Below are 16,188 nucleotides of genomic sequence, written 5' to 3'. Positions count from 1 at the left end.
CAGCTCAAATATTGGCCATGAAGACTACTAATGAAGGCATTCTGCTCCATCTCTAATCTTACAGCATTGTTGGCTGCTGATTATTACCAAGTCGTCTCGCACTCATTGTGTCAGGCCAAGGCAGCAATTGTAAGTCATGCTGAGTATGGTCCATAGGGGAGCTGTAAAACACAACTAAATGATGATGAGGAGGATTGCAAGCAAATGAGCCTTGATCATTTGAAAGGGTAAAGATGAGCGCCGCCACTACAATACACCGTATCTCTCTCACACCAGCTGAAATATGCACGATAATACATTCTTTCCTTCTTCCATAAAGTCATGTTCAGGCTAATTAAAACCACACATGGATTCAGAATCACTGATACATACATGGTCGAATTCCCTCTCCTTGATGGTTTTATTTCTGTCCACACAAGGTTAATAAGGCTTTAGCAGACATACAAGTGCATTTGTCGCTTTGGCAACTTGCCGTTAGGCCACCATCAATCACAACAAATGTCGATGGCTAAGTGCTTAAATGGGGCCGATTGTTATGGGCATAAACACACACACGCTGTGTTCTCACAATTGCAACATCTATCCGTTTAAATAAAAGACATACCTTTTAAGCAGATGCATGCATTTAAACTGTCATGGTCTGATACTGTATTACACTCAAACACACATACAAAAGATTCAGACGAGGTGGGGAAACCTCCATCAGCCTGCTGGGTTATTGACCAGCATTGAAATGGAGCCGCATATCAATCAGGAGGCTGAAACCAATCAGATCTATCAAACGCAGCATCCCAGCATGTTGCCTGCTTGATCTTATTGAAATCCCATATAAATGCACCCTGAATGACGGATGTATGATGCCGATGTTACCAAAGGTGGCACTAAGCTGTCATTAGAAACTAAAAGCCAACAGAAAAACGAGAAGTGATTTACTTTAATTGTTAAGACGCAATTTATGACGTACATCTCCACCAATAATGAAATGTTTTTCTTGTCTGAGATTCTTATGTCCGTTGTTGCAGTTGTGTAATTGTTCAGTAAACATTCATAAAGGAGAAGTAGCTGCCAATGAAACACATCTTAGGGAACAGCTACCATGAGAACTTGCTGCAGGTTTGCAACTACAATTATTGTGTTTTATCACAAGTATATTTTTCTTTTTGTTGCAATAATAGATGCTAAGAAGCTATAGGTCAGGTTGAACACTGGGCATCTTTGAAACTCCACTGAAAAAAAGCTCAAATCAAACGTATTGTGTGTACTTCATCATCTACACGCCGCTTCAACTTGTAAGCAAACACAAACAATTGGTATTAATGTTGTAACTTGTGTGCACACATACTTTACAACACATCAATATTGCCCTTAACTTTGTCTCGGCTCATTCACAAACAGAAAAACACACGCAAATTCAGGTGCAAAAAAATGTGTATTCAAATGCACCTCTATACAATCTTTCTTCCTGTGTCTCACACACACTCAAGCAGTTCAAAATAACCTGAGGTGTTGCAAGGGAAATGGTACCAAAGTGCTATTCATCACTTCTGTCTCCTCTGTCTCCTCTGTCTCTTCTACTCACAAGCAATACTGACCTTTCCCTATGATTCATACGACTGCAAACACAGACCACTAATACACTAACACACACAAGTGTACTTCCACACACATGTTGCATTTTAACACACGTATTGTGTTAACTTTCAACTTGGGGCTTTTATGCTTTTCCATTTAGTAAAACTGAGATGTTTCCCTCTTTGCAGAAATGTGTAGTTGATGGGATGTGGAACCGCCTGCAGCGGGGACTGGACCCACAAGACTTTACATGAATGATATAATGGGCTTCAAGTAGCAGAAGAAAAATACTTTGGGTAATTGGCAAATGTATTCCCATTCCTTTCCTTGTAATGATGGCCATCAATCACAGCCGTTATTTTATTATTTTGTAAGCAGATTTGTATTGTTATGATAATTACAGTTACTTATCCCCTTGCTGTTTTGCTGACTGGGACTTGCTGGAGTCAGGAGTCAGTGTACGTTCTCATTAGTGTCACCCGGTTTGTTGATATAATTGTGCTGCTCCTTCAACAGTGCTTTACAGCACTTTTCTAACTTTACAGTTATTAGGGCAAAAGCTAAAGTTGTACAAAATGAGACTGTATGGGGAAAACATCAGGGGTAGAAGTCAGTTTTGTATTTAAATAAAATAACACCAACATTTTAAAAGTGAAACTCCTTCAATCATTCTAAAGTATAGTATAGTAAAGTATACAAGAATGTTGAAGAAATTGTAACTAATCAGTATATAAATGGGATCTTCAGTCCTGACATTATTATTATAATAATAATAATAATAATAATGGGTTTCATTTATAAAGCACTTCATATTTGACTTCAAATCCCGAAGTGCTAGAAACTAAACAATTATATATTGTTACACAGCTTAGTTGGATTCTGATTGGTCAATTTGGACATTACATAGGTTGTTAATACTCGATAACACACTGCTGCTAAGCTATATAATGACAGTTGCACCAGGTGCAGATTTGTACGTGTTATAAAGTCTGATTTGTATTATAAGATAAGATAGAGCTTTATTGTCTCCCTTAGGAGAAATTTGTCTTGGGCATCGAGATAATAAACATAAAACATTCAGGTCAATCAGTCATAGATACAGAGCAGTGATCACATATCACATGGCAAAGAAACAAATAAGAAATATAACAGGTATTGCACATATCCCTATTGCACATATTGCACATATTGTACATATCCCTATTGCATTCATACATAATCAAATATTGCACTTTTCCCTATTGTATTTATACATAAATCAAATATTGCACCTTCCCTACTGTATTCATACACAAATCAATATTGCACTTTCCCTATTGCACCTATGCATAGTGTCCGTCAGATTGCACATATCGCTATTGTGTCCATACCTATTTACACATAATGCACTTCCCCTATTTAACCTTCTCGTTTGCACAAACTACTCTGTAAACATTGCATCTCCCAACAACACAACACAGCATAATCACAATTGTTTCTGACTGTTCAGCAGCTTGATTGACAGTGGAACAAAGGAAAACTTATACCTGTTCAATTTACAGTTTGGTAATCTATACCTTCTGCCCGACTCGGGCAGCAACTCAAACTCTCTATACAGGATGTGTTTGGGGTCGCATGTGATTTTACGGCCTTGCTTTCTCACCATCTCCTGAAGAGAGGATGGTGGAAGCATGCCAATTATTTTTCCAGCCCTTTTTATCAAGCTCTGGAGTTGTGATTTAGATTTAACTGACAAGTTACCAAACCAACAGCGGATACAAGCGGCCGAGATGGGTTTTCTCCGCAGGGTGGCTGGTGTCTCCCTTAGGGATAAGGTGAGAAGTTCGGTCATCAGGGAGGGACTCGGAGTTGAGCCGCTCCTCCTTCGCGTCGAAAGGAGCCAGTTGAGGTGGTTTCGGGCACCTAGTTAGGATGCCACCTGGGCGCCTCCCTAGGGAGGTGTTCCAGGCACGTCCAGCTGGGAAGAGACCAAGGGGTAGACCTAGGACCAGGTGGAGGGATTATATCTCTTCGCTGGCCTGGGAGCGCCTTGGGATCCCCCAGTCAGAGCTGGTTGATGTCGCCAGGGAAAAGAAAGTTTGGGGCTCTCTGCTGGAAACTGCTACCCCCGCGACCCGACCACGGATAAGCGGGAGAAGATGGATGGATGGATGGATGGAAGTTACCAAACCATGTTGTGATGCCATAACGAATAATAGACTCAATTGCTGCCCCGTAGAACATTAACATGATGCATGTATCCACTCCATGAACCCTGAGCCTACGCAGAAAATGCAGGCGCTGGCTTATCTTTGAGCATACCTGATCCACCTGATGGGCCCAGCCTAACTGAGCATCAAAATAAATCCCCAACTATTTAAAATGTGAAACCTGCCTATGATTATTGATATGGTGCAGCTGGCTGAAAAAGAGGTTATTGTATGCATTTTTGTAATCAGTTGGGTGGTTTTATTTACTGTAAAACAATGCATTGTATTTTACACTGAACAAAAATATAAACGCAACACTTTTGTTTTTGCTCCCATTTTTCATGAGATGAACTCAAAGATCTAAAACATTTTCTATTTACACAAAATAACCATTTCTCTCAAATATTGTTCACAAATCTGAAAGAATCTGTGATAGTGAGCACTTCTCCTTTGCCGAGATAATCCATCCCACCTCACAGGTGTGGCATATCAAGATGCTGATTAGACAGCATGATTATTGCACAGGTGTGCCTTAGAATGGCCACAATAAAAGGCCACTCTGAAACGTGCAGTTTTGCTTTATTGGGGGTGTCTGGGGGGGTCCGAAAACCAGGCAGTATGGTGGTGGTGGGGTTATGGTATGGGCAGGCATATGTAATGGACGACGAACACAGGCCACTCGATTCACAACATTACCCTAACCCTAACCCTAACCCTACCCCTCACACCAGATACTGCCTGGTTTTCGGACCCCCCCAGACCCCCCCAATAAAGCAAAACTGCACGTTTCAGAGTGGCCTTTTATTGTGGCCAGCCTAAGGCACACCTGTGCAATAATCATGCTGTCTAATCAGCATCTTGATATGCCACACCTGTGAGGTGGGATGGATTATCTCGGCAAAGGAGAAGTGCTCACTATCACAGATTTTTGCAGATTTTTGAACAATATTTGAGATAAATGGTTATTTTGTGTATATAGAAAATGTTTTAGATCTTTGAGTTCATCTCATAAAAAATGGGAGCAAAAACAAAAGTGTTGCGTTTATATTTTTGTTCAGTGTATATACTCAAACATCTTAATCTGAAAATAACCAGTAACTAAATTGTTCATACATTACATAACTACTAGTTGTGTGTATGTTGACTCTGGATTTTAAAGTCATTTAATAAATGAAGTGGTGTAAAGCAATAGGTCCCTCTGAAATGTAGAGCAGTATAAGTTAAAACGTAGCATAAAAATACAAATCAAAAAGACTTAAGGAAAGTACAAATACCTTCAGAATTGTGAGACACTCCAAAACTGGTAATCACCCAAGATTATATGATTCTGCGACTCCAAACACATTGTGTAATGGAAAGCTTTTATCACATTTTGATGTTAAGCTTGTTCTGGTTTTAGGGCAAAATATGAAGACTTTGTTACCAACTGACTGAATCCAACAAGCAGCTTGTCTCTATAACAATACATCAATTAAACAGGGGCCATGACGCCACCAGCAAGCAAGCACGACATGAACTAGTTCAGTCAGCAACCCAGATACACAATGGGGGAGGTAAAGATGGGGGAGAGAGAAGGGGGAGACAGAGATTAAGACGTGAGGTAGAGATGGAGAGAGCTTGAGGGGGGGAGATTTGAGAGAAGGGGAAAAAGGTAAAAAAACGAAAGGCACGGATGGACCAAAAGTGACGGAAGGCACAAAAGGCAGGGAAATGGAAGAGGAGACACAATGGTAGAATAAAAAGGGGAAAACGCTGGGAGTCTGAGTGGGTGAAATGAGAAAGATGGGGCAGAGGATTAAGGCAATGGGGGAAGACGGATCTGCAGATACCGTGTTTTCTCATCTTGTTTTGTACCACGCTGCGCCTCTCCATCCAATTTCCTGCCTCCCTGTCAAAGCAAATCAAATCTTTAAGGAGGATGGATTACCTAGACTTCTGGTGATGATGGAAAGATAAACGGAGGCTTGGAGTGGCACCTAACCTAATAATTGCTAAGCTACAATGTCTGGGAGTAGCAGTTTGACAGGCCTCCTAAGTGGACTTTAAATATATCAAAAATAAAATTCCACAGGAAAGCCAGGGTTTTCTTTTTTTAAACTACACAGTTCAGTCAAACATTGTTGACTCTACATATTCCGGTCTTTTTTTCAATTATAGATTTGAAATAACAATACAATTCATAAAGTCTGGCAATATAATTTCAAACATTTTAAGAAAATACTCAAATATGTGCTTATTTTCTGCTGCTGCTTTTTTTCCTTGTTGCTTTTGGTATTCCTTCATAACAAGAATGTCCTTTAATTCTGTCATGTCTAAAGTAACTTGAGAATTGATTTTTTCTTGCAAATGTTAGCTAATGTTTAACTTTTGTAATACATAAAGAAATGTAATACCTAGAAGACAAAATAATCAATTACTTCAAGCAGTATTAAAGAGGTTTGTATATACGTTCTTTTAAATGTTATCCTTTTAGGATAACATTTAAAAGAACGTATATACAAACCTCCTTTTAGGATAACATTTAAAAGAACGTATATACAAACCTCCTTTTAGGATAACATTTAAAAGAACGTATATACAAACCTCCTTTTAGGATAACATTTAAAAGAACGTATATACAAACCTCCTTTTAGGATAACATTTAAAAGAACGTATATACAAACCTCCTTTTAGGATAACATTTAAAAGAACGTATATACAAACCTCCTTTTAGGATAACATTTAAAAGAACGTATATACAAACCTCCTTTTAGGATAACATTTAAAAGAACGTATATACAAACCTCCTTTTAGGATAACATTTAAAAGAACGTATATACAAACCTCCTTTTAGGATAACATTTAAAAGAACGTATATACAAACCTCCTTTTAGGATAACATTTAAAAGAACGTATATACAAACCTCCTTTTAGGATAACATTTAAAAGAACGTATATACAAACCTCTTTAATACTGCTTGAAGTAATTGATTATTTTGTCTTCTAATTTGCACCTCACTATGTGGACAAAAGACTAATACGGAGACTCTGCCATGATAATTAAGTGTAGCATGAAAAATGTTTTGCTTCAGGCAGACCTCAATGGTGGAATACATAAACCAATCAGCCAACAAAAGCTAAATTAATTGCATTCAATTAAAGCAGCATAGTGATAATGCTTACTTAATGATCTATTATTAAGTTGCAGCAAACAGTGAATAATTAAAACACTGAGCTTGTGCACGTCTATATGCCAGGACGCAATGGATTGAATGTGAATGATTTGCAGAACAGGACGTCGCTTATCATGATTTTATTTCCACAGCCTGAGCCATTCAAAGACTACATCTACTCATTAACTATTATTAGAAAACATAATGACAGTGTGCACCTAACAGATTTCATATGGAATACATATGTTTCTGAGCAGCATGTATACATATACATTAACTCTCTGAGCACACGTACCACTCACACCACATGAAAACAGCCCAACCATAATTGATGATATTAGAGGGTTGAGAAGGGCTGGATGAGAGTGTGGGTGGCTTTCACGTTGACAAGATAGAGAGCAGGCGTGGGTAGGAGTGAGTGTGTGTGTCCACTAAAGTCAAGGCAGGGGTTAATTACAGTGTTTAACCTGGTTTTTAAACTTTAGCCAAGCCAGGACTGGGAAGACTTTTACTAAAGTCCCATTTACGCATGCAGTCTAACCCTACTGTATCATATCATGCAAAGGAACATGTGTCAACAGTATCATGAACTTATCTTCAGTCAAATCTGTACTGCTGATTTCCCCCAGACCTAGACGCATTTAAGGGGAAAATGCTGATAAAAGACTAGCCTGTAAATGCCATAACATTGCAGGGACAAGCACATATGCGACAGATGAGCTTAACACCATTTATGCTCGTTTTGATCTCTTCAACAAAGAGTCTGCTGTCAGTCTGCCCCGCCTCCAGAGGACCTGTAACTGTCAGTATACAAAGTGGATGTGAGAGGACTCTTTCTAAAAGTGAAGACGGGCACTGACATCAAGTCGATTCTATACCTAAAAAGTCTTCTGGTTCTACAAAACAACAGCCACCCTGGATCTACACCATTCTGCATACAGTACAAAGCAAACAGATCATTAAAAGATACCTTCTACATTGCCCTAGCACCTCTGAAAAATAACAACACTTACATTAGAATGGGGTTTGTGCAGCATTCAACACAATCTCCCTCATGAAACTGATTAGCAACTTTAGCCCCTTAGGCTTGAGTATCACACGACTATATACCCACGACTGCTGCCATCAACATGAAGAGAACTCAGTTTCCGGATGGAATCACCATGATTTGGCGGCTTACATACAATGATGAGAAAATATGCGAGTGATGTGCTTTCTTTCCAAAATCATACATTTCCATAAATGTCAAACCGTTCTTTTCAAGTTTGGAGATATTTGGGTGACAACAGCTTCTTGAAACAAAACCTTTTTTGCACAGGGGAGGGGAAAGTTCCCTCAACACTATGACAGTTTTCTCACTTGTCAAAAGAAAAGAAAGATTTCAGCAACGGTCCTCCATCAAATGCTGAAGAGGACATTTTTTGTATTTTTATCTACCTAAGAAAAAGTAAGCAAACCGTTTTCAGCCCAAAACTTTAGTTTATAAGAAGAGCTGGGTTATAAGATTGGAAGGCTGCACCAAGGGTGGGGTGGATGAAATTAGAAAGCTGCCTTATGCCGCCCTTGTGATCACAGTCTGTGACTTAGTTATATAGCGAGGGAGCGGCTCATAGATAATGAGCATGTACTGAAAGAAACGATGAAAGTGCTCCGGTTGGTAGCGAAGGCTGGAAGAGTGATGTAGGTTCGGTTTGCTTTTTCAGCTCTTCTTTACACTTTTGCCATTCCTCTGATATCCGTCTCACAGACTCTTCCTCAGTCTTCCAAAGGTCGGCCTTAATTCTCTCTTTGCACTCTTAAGACACATCTCTTATGTCATGGTCTGCCTTTGATCCTACATCTGTTGCTTTCTCAATAACTGTGTCCCTTCTTCCTTCATTTTTAAGTGCACACTGTCAGTATTTCTGGTGTGCTTCTAATCTTTTTCTCAGGGATTGGGAAACCCACTTCTTTGACACCATCTTTCTTCTTCTCTCTAAGCTTTCCCACTTCAAATAATTCAAAAACCTGCTCTGCATCCTGCTCAGCTCCCACATAGACTGAACTGGAGTCTGCAGAGAGGGGGAAATGTTTCAAAGGACGGTGAGTGAAGCTGCGGCGGCGGCAGACAGACAGACAGTGCCCTGGCATTAAATTGGAAGGAACATTTGGTAGCCGCTTGGAAACGCTGCTGCTCTCAAACAGCCACACACACACACTGAGTGGTGGTTTAGAGACCGTGTGGGAGTGCGTACGCCTCCGTGTCCCAAAATAATCACCAGATGAGGGGAAGGGAGGCAGGGCGAGGCTGGTACAGGAAGATATAAATGGATGCTAATTGTAAGGTTCCTTAAGATTACACTGCAAACTTAAACACACTGTCTGTGTACGTGTGTGAAAATCATCCAGCATGTACAGGACAGTCTTTCTCACTCACACACTCTAATGGATAGTAGTGTTATGATGACTCTCAAATTGTATAAATGTAGTACAACATGGCTTTACACTAGCACACACAGATTAAGATTGTAATAACTGTATGGTCTCTCATACAGCACCGGAATCCAACCAACCAAAAGAAAACTGAGCTTCCATGTATTATTTCTACAATCCCTCTAAAAATAGTTCAAAAGAGGCAAGTCTTAACTGTAGCTTTCCAGAGCTGCACCATCCTTACACCAAAAGCTGACTCTGCCTGTTTGTCTAAGCTTAGAAACTCACATTAGTTCTGTTTGGATACACTGAATTAGAAGAAGCTGCATCGCATCGCCTCAAATCCCATCACAGTTTCGACAAAAATAGTTTGCTCCTCCTACTCAAGTGTCACTTACTGACTTGGCAAAATACACTAATTTTCTTTCTAATCCCAGGAGAGGCTCTTAATGCAAGAGAGGGGAGAGAGAAGGATGATGTCGAGGAGGAATGGAGAAAGCTCTAGATATAAATGGTAGATAATTACATAGTCGACTCTCTCGCATTGATGTGAGGAAAGTGCAAGAGAGCAAAGTAGAGAGGCAATCAGTGGTGGATGCACAGATACACACCCCTATATACAGTACTGTAATGATTTTGTAGAAACAATAAAAGACATGTTTTTAAATAAGAAAGACTCAGTTAAAAGCATCACTTCTGCAATGCCAGCTTTTCAGGAAATAAGAACCACTCTATGTTCCTGTTGACGGAGATTTCATATTGCAATTTTAATGGAAAACCCCCATACTGACATCAAGAAAAATACACATGTTGCAAAACACGTTATTGCAAAATCAGAAAACTAGACATGGGATTATTCTCTATGTTCACAGGAAACCACACAACCTGTGACAGATGATGTAGCAGTGAGACCAAAGAGGAACACAGCTCAGCAACACCAGTAAAAATGAGTTTATGGGCCTGAATCGCCATCTGCTGCCCATACCAGGCATGACAACAAACTCTATCCTCTCCTCGTCCCACATTTATCAGTAAGAGAGAATAGGAAAAAAAGAGTGTAAATGTCTAACACGTCATACACAAATAAAAATCACTTTAAAGAATGATTATTTCCTAATGTTCAGTAAGACACAATCTGCGTGTTTACACGTGCATGCCCGCCCAACCCTCTGCTTATCAGCTTCAACATCTGACAAAAGCAAACCTCTTATAACTGTTGTGTAACATGGGACTGCCCTCCATGTCTATGTCATATTAATTAACCTTTACCCTGCAGTCTCTGAATTCCTTTAGGAGAGAAAGTAATGAGTGTCTTTAGGAAGAATGAAACTCGTTTTATATCAGCAGGCAACATGGACCAAGCCTATTCAGGTATTTCCATATTTCTGGTCTGTCAGTCAGTCAGTATGTATGTTAAGTGTTTATCTGTTTTTTATAGATGTTCTCTTTTCTAAACATGATAGAGAGAATGGATATAATGGAGAATGATACTCAACTTTACCGCTAACAGAGACAATAAGTATTTATTCTGCCATGTAATATAATAAAGCCTTGATACAATGAATTAGTGCACAAATACAATTTAGAAATGCCTGTTGTTTACTTCAGTATTCATTGTATGCTTTCTTTTACTTCTACAAAACTTCATTGTCATTTGAAAGCTAAATAGAGTAGTAACCTTGGCTTTTAAGATTTTACATTCAAAACAGATAATCTGTCAATTAAATATGATCCAATTGTATGTATTAAACCCGTGTTTTGCAAACCTTTTGGTCTGAGTTACCACATTACATAACTGCAACATAACCACCCAACAGTAGGCTATATAGGCCTAAGTATAGGCCTAAATAAGTATAATCCCCACCTAGACCAGCTACACAATTAAAAGGCTGCTACTTACACAATAACCAGCTACAATATTAAAAGGCTGCTTGCACATTAACACATTAGTAGTAATATTCCAATAATACAGTTAATAACAAAATGCCTCTTAAAAGGGACTATTCTGCTGCATATAAAAGATAAGTAAGGACTTTAACTTGTAATGGAGTTGTATACAACTGTAGTATTACTTTTAGTAGTATAAGGTCTGAATCCACCAATGATTCAAATAGAAAAAGATGGATACAAGTACAAATGCCAATACTTCTGTGCATTTTAAATCATGCTGTGCCTCTAATCTGAGCATTACGGTACCCGGTGAGACAAACAAAGCACCAGCCCAGTTCCTAGCTCGCAACAGTGACGTCATCGCGCAGCGGCGGTACAATGACGCTCGGCGATTGGGTGAGCGAGGAGCTAAAGAGTATTGTACATTAAAAAGACAAGACGCCGATAACAAAAACAACAGCTGCGGCCGCATGAGGCCAGCTAAGGACACACTCGCACTTTTCGGGCACCCGCTAAAATGATTTCGGGTAAGGAAACCTATTAATACTGCTTTTTAACGAACTAATGTAGCTCCGGAGCAGCTTCCGCCCTGTAGTAAGTTTCTTTTGTCCTCTTCAGTCAACAACAACAAAAAAGCGAGTCAGCGTGTTGACCGGAGAGGAATGTGTGCTGGCTTCTTTTAAAAACAGTGTAACAACGGGTGATTTAGGATATCAAATATTGGTCCGTGTTGCCAAAACGGGTCTGTTATCTCACTGTGAATACCTTTGGACTGTCTTATGCCAGGGAAGCGTAACATATATGCTGCTGGGTGTGTTAGGCAGCATCAGCCATACAATGGATGATGCCATTTTAAAATGCTCGAATAATTAGCTTAGTAAAACGAAAGCACACTTGCTATATGGACACATTTTTGTAGCCATGCTCTTCTTTATAATAGATATGTACTGTATAGGAACACATTTAGCTTTACATTAGAATGGACATTTATATGTATTGTTATCTCATACAGGTCAAGTGCAGGGCAACACTGATATTAGCCAGCTGTGGTTTAATAACAATGAAATGTACTCACAATAATATGTGCACAGCATGTACATCTACTTATGACTATTTCATTGTCTGCCATATGTAGTAATTCATTCATGTTTACCTCTTTCCAATTTGTGGGAATCTTACTTCTCTAGATGTGACGATGGCTGCACACTTTAATATTTCTGACAGTGAGTCAGATTCATCAGAGGGGGCCGAGGAAGGAGAACATATCCAACCGTCCCCTGTGCAGGGGCAGCAGCTTCCTCAACGACACTCCGTCACCCTTCCTGAGCTCAGATTGACAGGTAGGAAAACGCAAGGAATTGTGTGAGAAATGGGAATGAAATAAACAGTGCTTTAAAAACTGGAAAAACACCAAGTAATGTTTGAGCATCCTTTACCACAAACTGATCCAGGTGGGACCCAAAAGTGTATTTCTGCTCCAGTTAACAGTATGTGCAATACCATGCTCAACGCTACTTTATAATTAAAGATCCACAAGTATTCCAACTTCTATTCAGTTTTGTGATCAAAAAGAAAGCACCGCTCTTTTTAGTTTTCTGCAACAGTCCTGCCATTTGTTAGCTTTGTTTTGTAGGCCTCATTACACAACAAATATTATACATTTATAGTTATGTACTTGGTGACATTAGGTGAGATTGCATTTTGGGTTGAAATGTAAGCATTTCAAATGTAAATCCCCCTAGTTTGACATTGTTGAACATGTTTTTTCAGCCCAGTGGTAACTAATGATTTATTTTCATTCATTCTCATATAAGCCCTCATGCTCCTGTGATCATTACTAACTCCTCTCACCTTTGTTTCTTTAAAGGGACCGGGCGAACCAGGCTCAACTCAGAGTCCCACGCCTACACTGTCTCCAGAGACGAGGAGCTCCAGGCTCGGGGGGAAGACGAAGTCGGCACGCCCACGGAGGGTGCTCCATTCAGGGGACGGTCCAAGTCAGCTCCCCCTGCTCTGTGGGCAGCCAAGAAATACGGCCGGCAGCTCCGGAGGATGAGCGACGAGTTCGACAGCATGCTGGACAAAGGGGTGAGAACGAGGGGTCAGAGGGTGGAAGTCCATCTTCAGTTGTATCTGAAAATGTGGGGAATAACGGCTAAAAAAAGTAGTTTTTAACATTTCAAAGGATTGACTAAATCTATGTTATTCATTTTGTTGACAAATGTTCCAACAGTTTTCAAACTCAGAGAAAATGTGATGTTTAATTAAGGTAACGGCGTGTTTTATTTGGCCGCCAGTAATGGTTTCTTATCCTTTTAGAACATGCGTCAGCACGTTGAGGTTGTAATACATTCATTTACTTATATCCAATTTGAAGCCACATTTTTATGATCTACTTTTTAGATCCTAGATGTTTTTAACTGTATATCAAATCCAGTTTAAAGATTGGCTCAGCAAGCGTTCAAAACGCCTTAACGGTTACAGGGGGAAAACACTGCCTTTAACATGAATCTGCTTTTTTTGTTTGTTATTAATTGCAAAAACGGCCATGATCCCACTCTACTTCAGGGCATCAATTGTTATTTTTTGATTGAGATCCCCCCCTAGATAATATCACATAATGTCACGTGTCTTAAACATTGTCTCTATTTTGCGCAGGAAATGAAAAAGGTGAGAAGTCCCGGGCCGGCCAAACAGATGCCACACTCGAAAACCTGGTGGAGCTACCTCTTCAGTCACCAGGAGATGGAGGGAGAGAACAACCACCATGAGAGCCACACTCACCGCAACGAATAAGCACCAGGAGAGAAAATTAAGAGGGACTTGAGGTTCAAGGAATGAGAAGAAAGCAATGGGGAAGCCAGGAGAACAATCGTGATGAGAACAAAAAGACCTGCTCTGACCAAGTGTCCCATCCTAGTCATGTCATTTTTATACGTCATTGGTAACTACATTTAGATAAATCTTTTTGCATTTGTGTTGGTTTTGATGTTAACTATATAGCTGGGCAGCGCACTGTGAAATGGTAAGAGTCAGTCAGGCATGATGGACTGGTGGCTATCTGAACCCCATAGAATGGATAAAAAGACGGGCCAAGGGAGGAGAGAAGAGCTCTTGAAAACATAAAGAAAGTCCAGCATTAAGTGGATTTGAGCGGTGACTACTCAGTTTAAAAGGTGCTAACCACTTCAGTTGTCTCTCCCATCAACACTATGCAATATACTGTGGATGGAGAGGTATAAATGCACTGGAAACAAAACACCCAAGGCCACCTTGAATGCTGTTAGAATTTCCTTCCTCATCTTCTTGAGGAAATGTGTTACTTATGCTTGTTTTGCTTCGAATGTTAGTTCGTGGAGACCACTGTAATTGTGTGCCAAAATAACCTGCAGGTAACAGAGGATGGAGGATCAAATGGGAAGGATTTTTTAGAGTATTCAGCTCAGGCCTTTATCTAACTTCCTTTACTACTACCTGCAAGCTAGTACAATTTAAACAACTGTACGTACTTGACTATCATTAACTGCTTTATATCTGAAATTTATCAAAAGAAGAACAATCTTGTACAAGGACAATCTCTAACAGAAAATACTATCTTTTGTAAGACTTCAGGTTTAGATTATATCTGAAGAAAATGATATTACTATAAAATAAAAAAAGCACAAACCAATGTGAATTTATCTTTTCAAAGCCTTTGATGAGCAAACAAAATAAGACCTTGTAACTTTAATGTGTAAATATTTTGTTAATATTTTATCAAATTGCAGGGGTGCTGGAGGGGTTGCTTTAGCCAGATTTGTATTTATCGAGTTCCTATTTTACAAGGTTACCATGCTATTTAATAAGGTTGGCCAACCTAGGAATAGGCAGTGTACAATCCATGGCTGTTGCGATAAATGTAATTGCATATTTAAATATTTGGGCGGGGATATATTAACTGCTATACAAGAAGCCTACACACAAGCCTTTGGCCTCGGTTTAATCAGCAACGAGTGCATAAAGGAGGTGGATTTAGAGTAAAATCACATTTCAAACACTGGTGGAAGGGATTTAAACTTGTCTTTATAAAACTATCTGTTCAGGAAAATCAGTTTCCTGTGCTTTTAAGATTATAAAACAATGAGTTACATGCAGGTTGGTCACTCTTTATCTGCATTAGGATCTGAATAAAATGGATCTTAATGTATGAAGCCTTAAGTCTAAGTGCTGATCTAGATTTGCTTTTTATGCGTTATATTCTGGCTTATATATTAACTAAGATCGGGACTTCTACATGGATTGGCTATTTGTGAATTGTTTATCAATGTGATTATTGAAAATGGTAATAGGTTTGTTCTTCTTGTGTCTAACTCTCTTCCTCTTGACTGGTAGGGTTGAGTTGTGAAGTGTTGCAGGCTGAGGGGGCTGCATCTGTATCGTCTTTTAAACTAAAAAAACCTTTATAGCTTTTCTTAAACGGGAAACTTTTTTTTAATCAGAGATTTTTTAGACAATCTGAAAAAGGGGCCATTGTTTTTTGAGATTCAATCAAGTTTACTATATGTTTTGGTAAAGCTCCCAACTCAATGAATACAGTTAGACTAGGCTGTTACATTTTAGCTACATTAAAGTGACTCCATTATTTGATATCCCATTTCATAAACAGATCAATAGGGAAATGAGGAACGGGTGTTTACATAAATAGTGTTTCCACTCCTAGTAGACCTGTACTTTGACACAAGAACAACAGTAAATCAGCTGATAAAGAGTTTGTACACGGTGTTCAGAGCTTAGGGTCAGATATGAATTTAAAAGAAAATCATATTGTCAACATGAATGCCTTGAACATGCTGGAACTGTGGTGTACCTGTGCATTATCAGCCATGTGTTTACCCGATTACCGCCTTAACTTTTACGGTCACTGTCACCTTTACGCTCAAGAAAAAGTCAACTGTGATAAAAATATAAAATGTCGATTGATGGAATTCACATTG

General features: G+C 39.3%; 2 protein-coding genes across 2 annotated transcripts in view; one reads left to right on the top strand and one right to left on the bottom strand.

Annotated features, from left to right (window-relative positions):
* The window catches only part of slc8a4b (solute carrier family 8 member 4b), a 119,445-nt gene extending 107,058 nt beyond the window's left edge, over positions 1–12,387 (bottom strand). The window contains exon 1 of the mRNA XM_034223504.1: positions 12,369–12,387. The gene's annotated coding sequence lies outside the window, so the exon portion shown is untranslated. The remainder of the gene's footprint in view (positions 1–12,368) is intronic.
* Positions 11,562–15,401, top strand: badb (BCL2 associated agonist of cell death b). Its single transcript, XM_034224441.1, has 4 exons — positions 11,562–11,742; positions 12,403–12,555; positions 13,083–13,303; positions 13,874–15,401. The coding sequence occupies exons 1-4, from the start codon at positions 11,733–11,735 to the stop codon at positions 14,009–14,011; spliced, it is 522 nt and encodes a 173-aa protein (XP_034080332.1). The 5' UTR covers positions 11,562–11,732; the 3' UTR covers positions 14,012–15,401.
* The last annotated feature ends 787 nt before the right edge of the window (positions 15,402–16,188 follow it).

This window comes from Gymnodraco acuticeps, unplaced genomic scaffold (assembly GCF_902827175.1).
Source record: "Gymnodraco acuticeps unplaced genomic scaffold, fGymAcu1.1, whole genome shotgun sequence".
NCBI lineage: Eukaryota > Metazoa > Chordata > Actinopteri > Perciformes > Bathydraconidae > Gymnodraco > Gymnodraco acuticeps.
The sequence above is the reverse complement of the archived record's forward strand: the minus strand, read 5'-3'. Positions and strand labels throughout refer to the sequence as shown.

Bases quoted from the DNA above. Each gene is read 5' to 3' on its own strand.
- badb (XM_034224441.1), top strand. The intron at 12,556-13,082 runs GTAGGAAAACGC...GTTTCTTTAAAG, and splicing joins TCCTGAGCTCAGATTGACAG to GGACCGGGCGAACCAGGCTC. The intron at 13,304-13,873 runs GTGAGAACGAGG...TATTTTGCGCAG, and splicing joins ACAGCATGCTGGACAAAGGG to GAAATGAAAAAGGTGAGAAG.